We start from the raw sequence: 19,991 nt of genomic DNA on the forward strand, positions 1-19,991 counted from the left end.
CCCAGCACGTGTGCATGCATGCCCAAGATCCCAGGAGAACAGAGGAGAAGGGATTGTAGCATGGCCATTCTGGGGAAGAAGTTCAGTTCTCACTTCTTCTCTCACTGTCTCTGTCTCTCCCTCTATCTCTAGATGCCCTATGGCAAAAACTTCTACCAAAAATAAATAAATAAATAAATAAATAAAGACAAGTGGTTAAATCTAAAGAATGAATGAAGGGGTAATGAGGAAAGAAAGGGTGAAAAGAATGTAGTCAATGCCCAGGTAGAAGGAACAGCAATTGCAAACCTCTGCGGTTAGAGATGAGGATCGCAGAGTTTAAGTGTTCTGGAACACTCCCCCAGGTAACTGTCAGAGTGGCTGACATTAAAAAGAAGTATTAGGAATGGTAATTCGCACATTAAATTAGGATTATTGCTATTAATAAGCACAGACCTGTACCTAGTAGTCACTTCCTACCAGTCAATCCCTGATATTTAAACAAAAGGGAAAGATAATTTTGGAGAAGGACTTCGCGTGAAGACTCGTGAGACTTACACGCTGGCCCAGACGATCACACATCGTCTACACTCACGGTGTTGAGGCCAAACAGTTGCGCGGAGAAAGCGTGGGGTCTCTTTGACCCCAGATCTCATTGGCCTTTCAAAGTGAAACTGCTGAACGATTGGCTGCGGAGTTACCCAGAGACCTGCCCCGTCGCTGATTGGATGAGAGGGCCAAACCTTCCCTCCTACCCGCCCACAGCGGCCTGTTACTTGGCAACCCACAGGCTTCCTAGGGCTAAGGCGGCACCAGCGAAGCGGAGACGTAGCGCTAGGACCACCTGCACTTACACCTCTCCCTCTTCACGCTCCAACAACACGGAGTTGTCACCTTGGGCGTCCAAGTGTGTTTTGGGATTGGGCTGTGGACGGTCCCGGCAGCGAGACACCGCAGTCGAGAAAGTGCTCAGGTTTTCCTCTTAGGTCCTCGTCTGGAGGAGAAAAGAAAGTCACTGTTTGTGTCCCAAACTTAGAAGCCATTTACCATGGAAACATTCTGGGGTTCCAGGAAACAAGTGACTTCTGTCAGTTAACTGAGTGTGAGAAGGTGACCGTCACCTCACACACCTGCTCGGAGTAAACCGAGGAGGGGGGAAGAGGCTGCAGACCCTCAGCGCGTTACCATGCACTGCAGAGCCTACTGCTTGCAGGAAAGGGACTTGTGGGAGCTGAAGCAGAGCAACCTGAAGGTAAATCCCCGGCACCTGTTGGGATGTGTTTTACTGGGTAATAATTTTAAAGAAACAGCCTAATCCGTATTTCTTCTATAAACCACAGTTTAGTTCCATTTAATTTGCCACTACAGTATTGTTTTCTTTCTTTCTTTCTTTTTTCAACAGAGTACGTGCAGTCACCGGAGATGGGAGTGGGGAGTAAGAAAGCACCCTTGGGTGGTGGTGTGGGGGCTCTGTCTCTCTCTCTCTCTCTCTCTCTCTTTCTTTCTTTCTTTCTTTCTTTCTTTCTTTCTTTCTTTCTTTCTTTCTTTCTTCAACAGAGTACATGCAGTCACCGGAGATGGGAGTGGGGAGTGAGAAAGCACCCTTGGGTGGTGGTGTGGGGGGGGAGATAGCTGTCACAATGTCACAACCCCTTCTCTTCTCTCAGGAATTTGGGCACCACACACACAAACTGCCCTGTTTTCCAAGCTAGAATGGGATGCAAACCGTTTTAACCATTGCACCACCAGCTGGCCCCTTAGTATTGTTATTCAATGAATCTATTTCACCATATTAATCGACTTCATAGTCCTAGCAGTTATTATTATTACTTTAAAATAATAACGGTTAACAACGGGGAGGAAGCACACTGCAATGAGCAATTTATGTGAACTTAAGCCTTGACTATCAAGGTCTATCAGGTCATAAGTGACTAGGTGTAGGGTTATGCCCATTAATTGTAACTTTTTAAAAATTAGAAAGATTTAATAAAGATTTGGTCCCAGATTCCATTACAGGGTTTGCTGACTCTAAAACCCTTGCTTTTACACTCCTGTTCTACTACCAATTGTCTAGCACACTTTGTCAGCATAAACAAATGCTTTTCCCTCGTTATTTTAATGCAGAAGAAAGCATTAAGCCTTTCCCCCCAAATCCCATCAGTGAGGTTATCGAGGTCCCATATCCATGAGTGCCACAGGCTGATTTATGGAAAACGGAAGGGGGGGAGAGGACATGCTCAAGGTAAAGAAGAAAGCCAGTACAGAAGGAGGGTATGGAGTGCTGCCGACAGTTGCTTCAGGTGTAGCCCCGTAGCATTTTTCTGTTTTCACCCTCGCTGCAAAAGTATTGCCTTCACTGGGAATGTTAAGAAAAATCATTAAGTCCAACAACAAACATCCCGGGGGCATGGGCCCAACTTTTGTTATTATTTCTGCTTATCTTAAACTGTACAATCCCTTGGTAAAAGAAAATTTAATGAGGGTATATATATATATATTATTATAGATAATACAAATACAGTGTTTATCCAGACAAGCACCTAACATATTTCATAACTACATGGTCGCTTCAAAAACATTTATTACATATATTTAGGCATAAGTGATAAGGTAGCCTATGAAATACATTCTCATCCCTACATTAGGACAGTCCCCCAAGTGCAGGAACACTTTTGTTTTATATGCAAGCGTAACTTGGGAATTTTCTTCTTAATGAAAATTTTACTTCATGACTTACAAAGCGCAACCATGCAGTTGTAAACAGCTTTGAAGGAGCATGCTTTCCAGCTATTTCCTTTCTGTCTAGTTTGAATCTTAAATTGGCTACTGACTTACACAAACATCATATGTTCACTCCAATAGGACCTTCTAGTCCTATCGTGATTTCCACATTTATCATTTATTTTACTAAATTCAGAAATAATGTACTATTTTTTGGGAACCAACGGTTGGCGTAATGGCTATGTCGCTGGACTCCCGCGTAGTCGACCGTGGTTCACTTCCCAGACCCGGTGGCTTAAACTCACGCCAGGCGCGTGTGCGTGCGTGCCCAAGATCCTGAGAGGAGAATGGAGGAGAAGGGATTGCGGCGTGACCATCCCCCCTGGGGGGTGATTTCTCGCTTTCTGTCTCTATGTCTCTCTCTGTCTGTCTGGCGAGCGCATGCGCCCTATAGCAAAAACCTCTCCAAAAAAAAAAAAAATGTACTATTTTAATCATTGAAAATAAGAATTTGCTGTGACATGTGCTTTCTGGAATCTAACTCAGCTAATAAATTAACTTACTTAACTACCTTAATAGGACATATCCCAGCTCCCCAAATCAACAAATAGTAAATTTATCAAGAAAAGAAAATTTAGAATTTTTGAAATTCAAAGTAACCTGATATGTAATGATCAAACATCAATAAATGCTTAATTTTTTTAATTTCTTCTGATTTTGTTTTTAAATTAAAGGGTATTACTGCCTTGCCTGTAAGTGAAGATATGATGAAATGGGAAGCTGAAATTGAAGGTCTACAGGACTCAGTTTGCCATGGTTTGTGTTTCCAAAACCAATGTATTTTTTTTAATTCTTTGTATCAATCATAACTTATCTTCTTGATATGTATAATGAGTTTGTATTGTATTTTTCTGGAATTCTTTTTAACATGTATAAGTTACATCAATACTATAGGATTCCAAAAGTCACATTTTTTTTCTTATTGTATGACTTCTTTGGCATTTGTTATATATGCAAATTTTGGTATTTGTAGTTTTCTTTAAGCCAATGTTATTACATTTTTTAAGAAGCAGGTACAATAAAAACATATCAAGTGACAATATCTTTTGAGTCTTCCATGAAATCAGAGAATAGCTATCAAAATTCTTATTAGCTTCAAGATCCCACTATTTGCTCCTTTTTTCCCTCTATGATGATCCCCCAAATTTCCATAAATCAAATCCGTAAGAGGACTGGGTCACTATAAACTTAAATGACCATGTGTTTTTTCAATCATGGGTTAACGAGATAGATTCCTAGAGTGAGGTAGGGAAGAAAAACGTGAAAGCTGATAGTTCCAGTAAAATGTAACATATGCCATTATGGACTTTGACCAGAACAGGGGACGATCAGTTGCTTATGCCTAGGGAAGTCAGGAGTAGCTTCTCAAGGAGGTGACATATGTGTTGATTCCTGAAGGGTATGCAAGTTTGTCACATTCGGCAGGAGGAGAAGGAAGTTCAGGGAGAGTCAGAGTGCTGGAAAGACTTATAGGCAGGAAAGGGGGCAGCAAATTCTGAGCATAGTAAGTTTGGGCAGTATTACAGTGAAAGGAGCTAGCGGTAGGGGGACCAGAGGTAGTGGATAGAAAGGACTGGTGGGGGGACCAGCAGCTGGTGTAATGACTATGTTGCTGGACTCCCATGTAGTCAACTGTGGTTTGAGTCCTGGATCTGGTGGCTTAAACTCATGCCGGGCACATGTGCATACATGCCCAAGATCCCGAGAGAAGGGATTGCAGCATGGCCACCCACCCCAGGGGGTGATTTCTCGCTTTCTGTCTCTCTCTCTGGCTAGTGCATGGGCCCTATAGCAAAAACTTCTGCACGAAAAGAAAAAGAAAAAAAGAAAGGACTGGTGAGAAAGAGGCTGAAAATAATAGTGAGATTAGATTGTGAAGAGTCTATTATACTATCCAGAGGAGTCTATGCATTGGATGAAACACCACGAAAAGAAAAAGAAAAAAAGAAAGGACTGGTGAGAAAGAGGCTGAAAATAATAGTGAGATTAGATTGTGAAGAGTCTATTATACTATCCAGAGGAGTCTATGCATTGGATGAAACACTTTACTTAAAAATACAGTCATGGCAAAACTGTAAAAAAAAAAAAATTTCAGTGTTAATCAAATTAGAGTTAATAAGTATGATATGACCCTTTAGTAAAAATGCTTATTTCTGTATCAAAGGTTTAGTCTTCCGACTGACTGTAGATTTTACATCGGAGTACAACTCTGTCCCTCCAGTTGTGAGATTTGTCCCTCCAATTCCTTTTCATCCAAATGGTAAGGATTAAATGAAACTTTTTTTTTTAATCATTGGGGGCTCTGTGTCTATTATTCTTACTTCTTATTAGTCTTTAATAATTACATTTCTTGGGCTGGTCCCATGGCCCAGTGGTTAAAAGTGCTGGATCTCCCAGGGCCAACCTAGTCATTTGAGTGCTGGACCTAGCAGACTGAAAGACATACCAGATGTGTGTGTCAAAATTCTGACAGAATGGAGAAATGGAGGAGAAGTGATTATGAGGAGAAGCATACCCCACTGGGGTTGCTTTCTCCCTTTTCCTCTCTGTCTTTGTTCTGGTGAGCACACATGCTCTTTAGCAACATTTTTTTTTTTTGAGAGATTTTTGCTATAGGGCGCGTGCGCTCGCCAGACAGATAGAGAGAGACATAGAGACAGAAAGCGAGAAATCACCCCCCAGGGGGGATGGTCACGCCGCAATCCCTTCTCCTCCATTTTCCTCTCGGGATCTTGGACACGCACGCACACGTGCCTGGCGTGAGTTTTAAGCCACTGGGTCCGGGATGCAAACCGCGGTCGACTACATGGGAGTCCAGCGACATAGCCATTACGCTAACTGCTGGTTCCCTTTAGCAACATATTTTTCAAATTATATTTTTAGCACCTTTATTATGATTTTTAAAATAATTATGCTCCTTGAGAAAAAAAAAATCACCTTTAATCCTAATACAAAAAGAGACTACTCCAGACATTTTGCTAAGGTTATTTCCTTTTTCCAATACATTTATTTTTTTTCTACATAGTTTAGGCATTATATATAAAGTTTTGCATCTAGCTTTTAATTTATGATTAAGTGTCTTTTTCTTGCAATATTAAACATCTTCAAAAGATTATCTTAGGGACCAGTAGATGTCATAAAGCTTACGTCTTTGGATTCCCACATAATTGACTGCAATTTGAGTCCCGGAGTTCAGCAACAATCATTATGCTAACTGCTGGTCCCAACGAGTAAATTCTTAAAGGATCAAAAATCTAAACATTTGGGGGCCAGCAGGTGGCTCGATGATTAAGGTGCTGGATTCCCACATGGCTGACCATGGTTCAGGTCCCAGACCTGATAGCTTTCTTTCTCACTTCCCTCCCCACCCCATTCTGTCTCTCTCTGGTGAGCACATGCCAAATTGAGAATAATCTTACTAGTTTAAATAAGCATTTCTTTGAATACTTGTAAACATGTTTTACTTTTTAAATTGTATTTCTTATTTTGTGACCTATCTGACATAATTGACAATGTTATCACATTGTCCTAAATGTTGCAGTTTCCTTAATTTATCCATCTTAATTTTTTGTGCTTTCTTTTTTACATCTTACATTTTAAAATTTTTATGTAGTCAGATCTACAGTCTTATCCTGATATTTGCAGTTGTTTTTAATAACTTTAAATTTAGATTATCTTTCCTGAAAACAAAATTAAATAGTAATTTTAATTTTCTTCTAGTTGTTCTGTAGTTTTATTTTTCATACTTAACTCTATTTTTAAAGAACAAACACTAAATTAATTCATTGTGCTATGGCATAGACCAATCTTCTATATATCTTTGCAACTGAGTATAAAAGGCCAGAGCTGGAGGGAAGTTCTGCCCATCAGTATTTGGATTCCATTTCTGGGTCTGAGGATTTATTCTGTCACCATTTCCAGCCCACAGGAAGAGGAAAAGAGAAAAAGCAGCAGACAAAACAGATGCCTTAAGAGAAAACAATCTAGAAACGTCATACTTATGCTTGTGTCCCATGATTAAACTCAGTCACATGGCCATGTCTTGTTAAAGGGGAGGCTAGAGAAAACAATTTGGGCATCCATGTATTCAACCAAAACAACATAGGGATAGGCAAAATGTTTCTCATTACCAAGAAAAGAAATAGAAGAGGAGTAGAGACAAATAATTTTTCTGGTTTATCATTTTAATATTAATAAGTTTTAAATAACTCTTTTATAGATTAATGTTAATATTATTTTAATACAGTAGACCCATATACTGGCAAGCCCTGTATAGATTTTTTGGACAATCGTGTGAAGTGGAATGGAAGGTATACATTGAGTAGCATCTTACTTGCCATACAGGTAAGAACAGATTTAACGTAATGCTCTCTTTAACCATTTTAATAACCCCAGTTATTCAAAATATAAATGGACTAAAATACATAGTGCATATTTAAATTTTTTAATGATTTGACACATTATTTAAATCACTATTTGTATGTCAAGACTATGAGTGGCACTTAACTTATAAAGACTATTATGGGAACCAGCAGTTAGCGTAATGGCTATGTCGCTGGACTCCCACGTAGTCGACCGCGGTTCGTGTCCCGGACCCGGTGGCTTAAACCTCACGCCGGGCACGTGTGCGTGCGTGCCCAAGATCCCGAGAGGAGAATGGAGGAGAAGGGATTGCGGCGTGACCATCCCCCCTGGGGGGTGATTTCTCGCTTTCTGTCTCTATGTCTCTCTCTGTCTGTCTGGCGAGCGCACACGCCCTACAGTGAAAATCTCTCAAAAAAAAAAGAGAAAAGACTATTATAATGATGATGAAGGAAAGTACAGCTTTATTGTAATACACAAAGCAAGAAAAGCAGGCAGCTCATGCTGAAAAGACCCTGTCTCCCCTGAGGTGTTCCCCACTTGTGTTTTTTGGGAAAAACAAAATAATAATAATAAAGTACTTGCTGGATGGAAAGCAGAAGCCAGAGACAGTGAAAAGGAAAGTGAAAAATCACCCTCCAGTGGGGATGGCTACCCACAATCTCTTTTATTCTACTCTCCTCCTGGGACTTTGGGTACACACGCAAATGCACCCAGCATGAGTTTCAAGCCTCCAGGTCCAGGATCGAACCACGATCGGCCATGTGAGTGTTCAACTATGTAACCACTATGCCACCTGCTGGCCCCTCTACATGCATTTTATAAGGGCAAAATTACAAACGGTTCCAGGCACATGATCAGTTCAATGATTGATTCAAGAGGACTTGATCATTTGTGGGCATTCTTGATTGGTGAAGCCTTAGATAATCAAGTTTCTGTTCAGGTTTCTGGAACTATTCAGCCTGGGGTCTTTGAGCTCACAGCCAGCCGTTTCCGTCCTATAAAGCATCTTACATTTTGAAATTAAAACCTTATCTTTCCTTTAAGTGAAAGTTTTAGAGGTCTAATTGCCCGCTATTATTTTTAACTGAAATAGATATTTAAAACCCTTTAAAATTAGACAATGTGTATTTTATAAAAGATGGAAAGAATCATTTGTATGGTTTCAATTCTAGAAATATAGTCTTTGATTTTCCTTTGGCTCCTAATTTCATTTCCTAATATTTAACGGACCATTTAGATCTTCCTCATTCATGGATCTTGCAGTCCTCAGAAAGGGGAGTCGAGTGACTACAACCTAAAATGTGCAACTTTATCCTTTATTTCTGACAGTGCTAGCTACTTTCTCTTATAAGTATTCACAGCACACCCAGTACATAATATTAAATGAGAGATTTTCTCCTTCTCTCAGATATATTCCTGTTTCCCAAATATCACCTTTACCTCGGTTCGTGGTTCTTAGAAGCATGATTCAGTGTTGTGCAACTCCTGACCCTTAAAAACACTCCTTTTGGTTCTGGCAGGTGGAGTGGTGGTTAAGAATACTGGACTCCCACATGGCCAACCACGTTTTGAGTTCCAGACCTGGTAGCTTGCTTTCTCCCTTTCTCTCTTTCTTTCTCTCTCTCTCTCTCTCTTTCTCTCTCTCTCTCCCCCATCACATTCAAATAAATAAATACATAAATAAAGTTAAATAAAATAATTAATTTAATTTAATTTAATTCTTTTTTAAAAAGGCACTCCTTTCTCAGGGCAGCAGGGGGTTTGAAAATTGAGTGTGCAATTTTGCGTGTGCTGAAAATCCCAAGATAAGAATGGAGGTGACAGGATTGCTGTGTGGTCATCCTCCCTGGGAGGTGATTTCTCACTTTCAAAATTCCTACCCCCCACCCAATGCAAACACATGTGCCCTAAGGCATAAAACAAACAAACAAAAACCCAAACCTGCTTTCTCACACCAGTGCTGAAGTATATACTTCAGGGACCAGCAGATGGTGTAATGGTTACATCTCTAGACTCCCACGTAGTTGCCCACAGTTTGAGTTCTGGACCCAGCTGTTTAAAACTCACTCCAGGCACATGTGCATGCTTGCCAAAAACCCAGAGAGGACAATGGAGAAGGGATTGCGTCATGGCCATCCCCCCAGGAGGTGATTCCTCACTTTCTGTCTCTGTTTCTCTCTGGTAAGCACACACACCCTATATCAAAAATCTTTCTCAAAATAAAAAAAAAAAGGTATATATTTGAGTGGCATATATGTTTGCTGCTTCGACTGCCTAGATCTTGTTTAGTGATATTTTGCCTGTCCATGGACCTACTTAGTGTTAATAAACTTTGATTAGCTGGAATTCTTGGAGCATATGGTATTCTAGCTTAGTTGAATCTTCTCAACCAGAAATGTAATATAATATATATTAATAGTATAGAAATATATTAGAAATATAACATGAATTTTATTTTCCCTACTCTAATTTTTAAAATAAATATAATAGTTAATATTTTAGCTAGTCATTGCATCCTGAGTAAAAATATAATCTTTTAAAATACTCAGTGTTCAGTTTCTTGATTCATTCATTCTCAGCAAAATGTACTGAGCGCATCTACATGTGTGAGGCCGTAGTTTGAGAAAGAGACCTTTGAGCAATAACTTTAAGAAAGTGAACAAATGTGATATGTAGATATGTAGGTTGATCTTTTGGATTCCTTCCAACTAAGACATAATCCAATCTCTTCCACTTAAACTGGGAGAGTAAAACTAAATGTTCTCGAAAGGTCATGAGTGAGGGCAAGGTGGAATGAACTGGTAGATTTTGAACTGTAGAGTAAGAAAAGGAGACTCAGGGGTTCGACTGCTTGTCTTCACATCCTGTTTCTGGGACTTGCTACCTTTGCACCATTGGACAAGTTTCTTCACAACTCAGTGCCTCAAATTCATCATCAGTAAAGTGGAGCTGTTGCTAAGAACTAACTCATGTGCTTGGGAGAATGAAATTGAAGCATGTAAAGAATGTAAAACTGTGCCTAAGAAAAGAATTCCATACATAGTTATTATTCTGATTGTTCTTACTATTAAACAGTAATGTAAGGTAGAACGGCATGGTGCCAGGTATGTCATGTAAAGCCAGTACATAAGACAGTCATTTGCCCTTTTATTTTTCAAATACATTAATACAACAAACATGCCCACATTACAGGAGACTTAAGAGGTCATGCAAAGGAAAAGAAAATAACTGATAATCATAAAGAAAAACCGTAATCCCACTTCTATTACTATTTCCTTCTGATCTTTTTCCTCATGTTTCTGTTTCACATCTTCCCTGGTTCCCATGGTCTCTGCAGGGCTAAACACACATCCTGTTGCACAGATTAGGATGTACTTCTCACACCTGGGTTTCACTCTCCCTGACACACCATTCGGTCCCACTCCTCGTTACATCTTCATGCTTTCCTTTGTCCACATTGTATGGATCAACTCAGGCCAAAAAGCATTTATAAAGTTCTAAATGCTAGCGTTACGAACCCCAGGAAGGCTTGGATCTCAAAAAGGGCTCGGTCTGACCTGCAGGCAGCTGTTCACAGGAGAGTCAGATCAAATGAGTAGGACAGTTTCCCTCATTTCTTTCCTAAGTTGAATTTATGGCTTTACTTCGAGGAGTTTCCTTTGCCATTTACTTAACAGAGTCTACCATAAGCAGATGTTTATTAAAACTCTGTAATTATTGTAACGCACATTCTGTTTCTTGATCTGTCTCCTCCTCCTGGACTCTGAGATCAGAGAGAAACAGGTCTGATTCGTTTTTTATTTCCTAGTAGCGACCAAGGACAATGATGACCTTTAGTACGTACTAAGTGAAAAGAATGAATGAGCTTGAATATTTACATTGTTGTAATTGTGAGTATATATAAAGTTATATCTGTGTGTGTGTGTGTACACATACACATACATATGTAAATGAATATGTAGATATATGCTTATGTATAAGTTACATATTCTGGGTTTTTGTTATTTTTGTTTTTGTTTTTAGTTTTGCTGTAGGCCATGTGTAATTGCTGGTGAGAGAAAGAACGTGGAAAAGCACCCTCTAGGAGGGAGGGCCACCCATGTCACAATCTACTCTCCATCCTCCTCTCAGGACTTTGGGCATGCAGGAACATATGACTGCAATGTTTTTCACACCTCTGGGTTTGAGACTCAAACCATGCAGTCAGCTATGTGGGTTTTAGCAGCCTTAACCCCCACACCACTTGCTGGCCTCCGATTTTGTTTTTGTTTTTGTTTTCATTTTTGACTAAACATTTTAATCTTGAGTAACTTCTGTATGGCTACAATTATCAATAGGTTTTAGTAGTGACTCTATAGTGTTTTGAAAGCCTGTGCTGCCAAGAGAACTTTGTGTGTTGATGAAGTGCCACTGTCTGCACTGTCCAGTACAGTAGCCACTACTCACATGTGGTTACTGAATACCCGAAATATGTACGCTACCAGGGCTGGGACTCAACCCCTGCTTGGCCTTGGGGGATTGGGCTTCCTTTACGCAGTGTTTATCCACACACTATGGGCCCAGCCCAAATTTTAATGATCTTAAACCTAAGTTTAAATAGTCACCTGTGACTAGTATCCACTGTGATGGACAATACAAATAGACATCATGATTACTGGCTACTGCCTTTGGAAAAAACAAATGAGACTGATTTCTTTCCTTTTTTTTTTTTTTTTTAATTGCCAGAAGGCTTATGTACTTGTCTGAGGGAGAGGGAAAGAAAAAGAGAGAGGGGACCAGCAGATGGCGTAATGGTTTTATCACTGGACTTCCACATAGTTCACTGCTGTTTGAGTCCTGGACCTGGTGGCTTAAAACCTCACACCGGGTGTGTGTGCATGTTCGCCCAAGATCCCAAAAGGAGAATGAATGAGGAGGGATTGCGACATAGCCATCCCCCCTGGAGGGGTGATTTCTCACTTTCCGTCTCTCTGTTTCTCTGGCAAGCACACATGCCCTATAGCAAAAATCTCTCTCAAAAAAAAAAAAAAGTAAAAAAGAGAGAGAGAGAGAGACAGAGAAGGGAAAGCACCCCTCCGGTGGGACATAATCACACCATAATCTCTTCTCTATTTCTCCATTTGGGGCATCTTTTTCAAGCTGTTGAGCCAGGATTTGAACAGCAGTCGGCCATGTGGAATCCAATTCCCTTAACCATTTGGCTATGGGGCTGGCCGAAGACTTATTTCTAATGATCGCATTGATATTCAAGAAGATGGTGTAAAGATGTTATTTAAAATATTTTGACGCCTGGCCATCTGTGGTTGTGATCTTCCACAGTACTGATGCCACTTGGGAGGGTCCTGGTTAATGTCCCAAATCTCCCTGTACACCCCAGGTGCATGATCTTGTCCTTGATCCTGGTTGGTTGAGGCCTGGGGTGAATCACAGCATGAGGACCTTTTGGGGGGTTATTTCTCATGGTAGAAATAAATAAACTTTAAAAAATATTTTGAAAGCTAAATATAGTAAATTTATCTCCACCTAAAAGGTTTATCATTTTAATTCCTTTGAAAACTTTGTACTTCCATATGTAATGCAAAAGTAAATATCAACACCCACCAATAAAATGAATTCCAAATTCATGGACTTTAATCAATTGGGTATTACAAAGTGTATCTACCAGTATAATTGTTCACTAAAGTTTAAAAGTTTTGTATTTTTCCCCCAGAGAGTTTTTTTATGTTGTTTTATTCTACTATGTAGCTAATTTAAAAGTTGGACTTTTCTTTTCTTTTTTTTTTTTTTACTCTTTTAATAGGGCATGTGTTTTATACATTTTTTTAATTTTTAAAAATCATTAAATCGACAGTTGTTTGTGTATATATTATGTGCATATGTCTAAAGCACAGTGGCTAATGAGAAGGCCATTAAATAAACTTTACCAGATGTGCTCTCTGAGTGAAATTATCTCTCCAGCCAAAGACCAGAAATTTGTTCTTGAAAACAAGTTTCATCTGCTTCCCACCCACTTTGACAGGTATCATGCAATCCACAGTGAATCCTTATTTAAGAAATTATAATATTCTTGGAAATATAGTCCAATGCGTTGTCCCAACAGAAAAGCTCAAGTAACAGCAGAAGAGTCTCCCTGCTTTTGAAATATCAAATGATTGTTTTCATTAGTGAAAGATTGCTATAATTTCCTTTACTCTTAATCCATGATTATGCACTTTGGCCTCCTGTTCCTAGGTATTTTGGTTTTAACCACATTTTGTTATAGTTTACATGGTATGACATAACATTCCGAATGCTAAATTTGAATAAATGTTTGCAGTTTAGGAAAAAAATTAATTTCGGGGTGTCAGAAAAACAAGATCATGGCCTAGCAGAACTATTAAATTTTCGTTACTACTAGTTACTTGTTTTGTCCAGGTGGAGAGATACTATCGTACACAGAATTTTTAAAAATATCCCTCTAAGACTCCCATCCTCCAGTCATTCAATTAAGCACTAATGTAAGTATTTCTGTGAAAACATTTACAGATAGAATTATGGTTACTGATCAGATGACCGTAAAATACGAAAGTTGTCCCAGATTGTGCCAGTGGACCCAGTGTAATCACATGAGCCCTTAAACACAGAATAGAAGACAGAAGAGTCAGAGAGATACAGCCGAAGCAGAGGGATGTAGCAGAAATGGTTGCCAGGGAGATTCCAAGTATACAAATGATTTATTATACACTATTGCTGCTTTGAGATATAGGAATCCACATATAGGGGCTAGAGAAAGGTCTCTGGGAGTTGAGGGTGGCCCTCAGCAACCAGCAAAGAAACAGAAACATCAGTCTTTTTTTTTAATTGCCAGAGGGCAAGTGTGGTAGCCAGAGAAAGGATGGGGAGTGGGGGGGACCTCTCAGTGGGGCGAGGTCATGTCACAATCTCTTCTCCTTTATTTTTTCATCCTTTCAGGATTTGAGTCATGTCTGCACACACACACACACACACACACACACACATGTGCTTGATGTGTTTTTTAAGCCACCAGGGCTGGGATTTAGTTGCGATGGGCCATGTGGGATCTAGTGTAGTGTCCCCTAACCACTAGGCTGCTGGGGCCAGGCTAGCACCTCAGTCTTGCAGCAAGAAACTGAATTCAGACAACTACTTAGAGTTAGATTCTTCACAGAGCCTTCTGATAAGAGCCCAACCAGCTGGCATCTTGATTTCAATTTTGTTAAATCTAGAAAATAGAAACTAGTCCAACCACCTCAGACTTTCCACCTACAGAAATAGGAGATAGTAAATTTATGCTGCTTTAAACTACTAAACTTGTGGTAATGAGTTGTAGCAGCAATAATAAATTTGTACACATACTAAATTAGTCATTCAGTAATCCGGAGGGTTGTTGAAGGGTGTGCAAGCCACAGTGCGTAATACCCATGAACTAACTGTGGTTTCATGTTAAAATGTAAGGTTTTATAGAATGGAAATATTTTCTAATGTTTAGTTCCTTTTTCATGTAAATTCAGTTTTAAAAATATATTGTAGGAAGGAATAAGTTACAGGAAGGAACTTGTAACTTGCTTTGATCCTAATGTTTGGCTCATGAACGAACAATATAAAACCAAAACAGATCAAGCGTCTCATGAGTGTGGAGACTATCTCGTATTCTCTTTCTATCTCCAAGTCCGTGTATATCAAGTATTTAATAAATGCTTGTTGAAGGTTTTGCGTACTGGTTTGTCAAGTATTTAATAAATGCTTGTTGAAGGTTTTGAGTATTGGTTTATTTTTTTGCTCTAAGGAAAAACTTCACTTTAAAAACTCTATGTTGTATGTTTTCCTATAGGTTATGCTTTCAAATCCAGAACTAGAAAATCCAGTGAATTTTGAAGCAGCCCAAAAACTGATTGAAGATGAATCTATGCACACCACAAAAAAACAAAGACGTTTCCATGGCCCGTTACAGTGTAAGAAGCCTACTTATTGTTATTTGGAGATTATTGATTATACATTATATATTGATAGCAAATAAGGGATTTAGCAGATAATTGTTATATAAGAGAGTATTTGAATATTTTTTTGTATCCATGTCCAGGAATGAAATGATACTAAGATCTCTCCTACTATAACTCTTCCTCAAACCAATCAGTATGATCCTTTTTTTTTTTTTTAAAGATCAGCAAAAATCTTAAGATTACTGTTGCTAAATATTATGGTCAGAAGCGGCCCTATGGTCCAGTGGTTAAGGGCCAGGTCCCATATGATTAACTGTGGTTTGCATCCCAGCCCCAGTTGAAGTACATGCCAGATGCATATTGCATACATGTTTAAAATTCCAACAGGAAAGAGATGTGGAGGAGATGAGATTGTGGTAACTGTGCCCCACTGAGGGCTGCTCTCTCCTTCACCCTCTCTCTGCCTCTCTAGCAAGTACATGCACCTTCTGGGAATTAAAAAAAAAATTAAAAAGGAATGATCATATGAATGGGTGGTGCCAATTAAAACTAGTCTACCTGATCAAAATATGGTATCTTATTCTAACTCTTTGATTTATGAAGCATATTCTTTAGACTTCACATGCAGTACATGATCTTACTAATCTGAACCTCCTTTCCTCTTGATTAGCAAGAGGTTTAACAAATTTTTCTCTAGAAAGTTCCCTCCCCAGATATTTCTTCTAAGAGTTTATGTAGAAATGGCACTGGAAGTTGTTCAGTCTGTTCAGTCAGCTCTTCTGCACTGCCGACCAATCTTTCTCTGACATTTTAGTATCCTGCCAGTGGCATCTTTGTGACATTTCATTCCATTGCCTCCACTGTTCCTGTGCTCTCTATCCAGTTAACAAAGCAATGCCCTTCACTCCTGGGACCCAGAAGGGTTTCCACAGGTGAGAGCTAGGACTCTGGTGATGTCGATCTTTTCTTTCTATCTTGTCCCTCCTTCTGTGAGGAAAATAGAATAAGCTTGCATAGTCACCATTATCATTACCTCCCCCGTCAGTAGACCTTTCTCATTTGTGATTTTTCTCTAAGATTTCCATTGTTTCTTTTTCTAATTCCCTCTAGGACCCCCAGCCTACCAAGTTTGTACGATTGTGACCATATGAAATTGCTCCTTCCAGGGCTTTTGAGTTTGATGCGAATCAAGTAGTGTTTGACCAGTCTTATTTCTAGTATGTCTAAGCGTATCTCTGTGTCCTTCAGACATTTCCCTGACAGTTTTGAGGCTGGTTTGTACACAGGGAAGCAGTACTGCTTCACTCTGGTCCCATTTCTGACCTACCAGGATACTGTAGCAGTCACTGCTGTATCCTTTGCACTTAGAATTACACTGGTACTCCGCAAATATTTGTGGAATGAATGAATGATATATATATAATTTTTTTTATTTTTTTAGTTTTTGCTACATATGCTTGCCAGAGAGAAAGAGAAAGTCAGAAATCACCTTCGAGGGAGTGGTCATGCCGCAATCTCTTCTCCATTCTCTTCTTGGGATTCTGGACATGCGTGTACATATGCCCGGTGTGATTTTCAAGTCAACAGGTCTGGGACTCAAACTGGAGACTTGTCCTTATGAAATTTAGTCACCTTAACCTCCACATCACCTGCTGGCCCCAATATCACTGAATCTTTTACTGAGCTCTCACGTACTGTCATTACAAACAAATATCCTGTCTGTAATAAAGCTATGTCCATATCCTATGAATGGCAGTAGTTTTAAAGAATTTGCTACCATAATGATTCCATGTGATAGACTGATTGTGCCACGCAGAGGGAAAGAATGAGAAGAAACCTGGTGAGAAGGAAGCCCTTTCTTTTGTCCTCCATGGAGAGATGTCACCTGTCACTCTTTTCAGTTCTCCAACTTTGCCATCATGCGTGACAGAAGAGCTGCCCAAAATTGCCAGTCCACCCAGCAAGGGAGAAACAAAAAACAGTACTTTAGCAGGTTTTCTCTATATTCTTTCACTTATGTTTGTGAATTACATGGAAGTCCAAGACAGCAAGTAAGTATTAACCTGCTTGCCATGTGGGCCGGACTGGTGGCGGCTAGGGTATGGTGAAGAAGATGACTTTCAGCAGCTGAAAAGAGAAAGTGCCGAGATATAGCAGGGACAGCAGCTGGGCATCAGAAATGAGAAACTGTTGCAAACTCATTCCTCTAAATTAGACAGTAGCATGGGGAGGGGCTTCAAAAAGTCATGGAAAATTGAATTAAAAGACAGAAATACAAACTTCAGTTCTCAACGTAAGGTCAGTTGTATAAGCAGTAATACCAGCCATTTATCCATCCCTAAAGAACTGAAGTTCTCAGAGACCACCAGGTGATATGATGGCTAAGGTGCTGAATACTCCCCCATGGCCGACTGCAGTTTGAATCCTGGGCCTGGAGGCTTGCTTTCTCTATCTCTATTTTTCTTTCTCTTTCTCTCTCTCTGTCTGGTGAAATTAAATAAATGAATAAATAAATTTTTAAAAAAGAAAATGTTTATCAAAAAAAGCCACTGACGTTCTCAAGAATTAACTATGCCAATGCAATATTTTTTACCTTATTCACTCAAGGCAAATAAGTGCTGTTTGGTGGCGTGGTGGTTAAAGGCGCTGGATTCCCACATGGCCAACTGCGGTTCGAGTCCTGGACCTGGGGGCTTGCTTTCTCACTTTCCCCTTTCTCTCTCTCTCTCTGTCTCTTCTGGTCAGATTTAAAAATAAACAAATAAATAAATAACAACAACAAATGGAATTAAATAAATAAATAAATAATTCTTTTAAAAAAAAAAGACTTTTTTAAGATTGGGAAACAGGGGCCAGCAGTTGACACAATGGCTATATCGCTGGACTCCCATGGTTTGAGCCCTGGATCTGGTGGCTTAAACTCACACCAGGCACAAGTGTGTGCATACCCAAGATCCCGAGAAGAGAATGAAGGAGAAGGGATTGCAGTGTGGCCATGCCCCATGGGAGGTGATTTCTTGCTTTCTGTCTCTCTGTCTCTTTCTGGTGAGCGCACGCGCCCTATAGCAAAAATCTCTCCAAAAAATTTTTTTTAAAAAAGACGGAAACAAAAAGAAGTCAAAAGGAGCTAAGTCAGGAGTGCGAGGCACATTTTATACGTAATTACTTCAGATCACAACTCTGAAAAGATTGCCCTTGTTACCACAGAGGAGCAGGAGCATGCTTGGTGTCAAAAGACTCTTTGCTGAAGCTTTCCTGGGTGTTTTCTGCTAAAGCTTCAGCTGACTTTCTGAAAACACTCTCATAATAAGCAGATGATATGGTTCTTTCTCTCCCTCCCCAATACCCCCCAGAAAATCAGCAAGCAAAATGCCTTGAGCATCCCAAGTAGCTATTACCATGATCTTTGCTCTTGACCCTTCCACTTCCGCTTTGACTGGACAGACAACTTTCATCTCTTGGTAGCCACTGCTTTAATGGTGCTTTGTCTTTAAGATGGTATCAGTAAAGCCGTGTGTCATCTCCTGTTACAATTCTTCAAAGAAGTGCCTCAGGATCTTGATCCCACTCATTAAAAATTTTCATTGAAAGTTCCGCGCTTGTCTGCAGCTGATCTGGGTACAAAAGTTGGAGTTCCAGTCGAGTAGAAACTTTGTCGATTTTAATTTTTCAGTCAGAATTGTATAAGCTGAACCAATCGAGATGTTTATATGATCAACTAATATTTATCTTCTGTTTACCAAGGTTGATTTGGGATTTTTAAAGCATAAGGTTCATGCCATTTAAAAAAATCTTTTGTTGAAAGAAAAGACAAGAATAGAAAAATAGTGAAAAGTAATAGTAACTAAATCTGAAGTAATGATTTTTTTTCCTTAGCCAGATGGATTCCTGTAGCTTTTGATAAATAAGAGGATAATCCTAATAAGTTTCAGATACTTATCTAAATAAACTACAATATAATAACTGACAGATGAGTCATAATACTAGAATAGAGAGGATTTATATAAATGTTAGGGAGATTATCATAATAATTTGTATTACGTACTTTTAAAAACCTGATAATTGTGCAATTATCCTGTTCTGCTTGTGGTTAGGAAAATGTTGTCATAAGCATTTGATTCTTCCTGATTCAAGCTCCTAATTAGTTCACTGTTTTTTTTTTCTTTTAATGTTCATAATGATAGAGTAATTTTTAAAGAAAATTATCTTTACAATTGAAATGTATAATGTCTCACAGGATTTAGGGTCTTGGCTTCTTTTCTTTTTAGATTAAATTTTTTTATTTAACAAATTTTTATTAATATATGTTACAAATATTTTTATTTGATCATTTATTATGATTATTATTTTTTAAATTTGCTATAGGGCACATCCACTCACCAGATAGAAATGCAAGTTGGGGTGGGAGTAAGAAAGCAGCCCTCCAGGTCTGGGACTGGAACCATAGTCGGCCATGTAGAAGTCCAGTGCCTTAACCATCACACTGCCAACTGGCCCCAAAATAAGCATATTTGTTTTAGTTAGGTGTAGGAATACCCCTTCCCCTGGAAAAATACTTAATCGATGCTAGAGGAAATAGAAATGTAGTCCAGTAGTATTGCTTACTTGTTAAAGAACATGAGCATTAACACCATCATCCAGAACCAGCTTTGTTGTTGACGATTACAGTGTTATTACAGATGTCCTGTTTCCTTTCAGATGTCATAATACATGGAAAACCTGAGTTTAGCAGAATGGTCAGTGTGGATCTATTTGCTTGGGCTATATACTTCTTTTTTCCTGTCTGCATTTTATTGCAAAAGATAGTCCTGTCATGTTTTAGCAAAATCTCTAAGTTGCTAGTTTTAATTTAAAATGTTGAACATTTATTTTCTATCAAAGGAATATTTGTTCATAGTTTTCAAGGACAAATAATAGGAATCTTTT

General features: G+C 39.1%; 1 protein-coding gene across 1 annotated transcript in view; it reads left to right on the forward strand.

Annotated features, from left to right (window-relative positions):
• Positions 1 to 750: 750 nt before the first annotated feature.
• UBE2U (ubiquitin conjugating enzyme E2 U) overlaps positions 751 to 19,991 on the forward strand; it is an 87,957-nt gene continuing 68,716 nt past the window's right edge. The window contains exons 1-5 of the mRNA XM_006147533.3: positions 751 to 1,231; positions 3,435 to 3,516; positions 4,925 to 5,020; positions 7,007 to 7,104; positions 14,957 to 15,077. Coding sequence (XP_006147595.1) covers positions 1,166 to 1,231; positions 3,435 to 3,516; positions 4,925 to 5,020; positions 7,007 to 7,104; positions 14,957 to 15,077 — 463 coding nt within the window. The 5' untranslated portion in view covers positions 751 to 1,165. The remainder of the gene's footprint in view (positions 1,232 to 3,434; positions 3,517 to 4,924; positions 5,021 to 7,006; positions 7,105 to 14,956; positions 15,078 to 19,991) is intronic.

This window comes from Tupaia chinensis, unplaced genomic scaffold (genome assembly GCF_000334495.1).
Source record: "Tupaia chinensis unplaced genomic scaffold, TupChi_1.0 Scaffold000215_1, whole genome shotgun sequence".
NCBI lineage: Eukaryota > Metazoa > Chordata > Mammalia > Scandentia > Tupaiidae > Tupaia > Tupaia belangeri.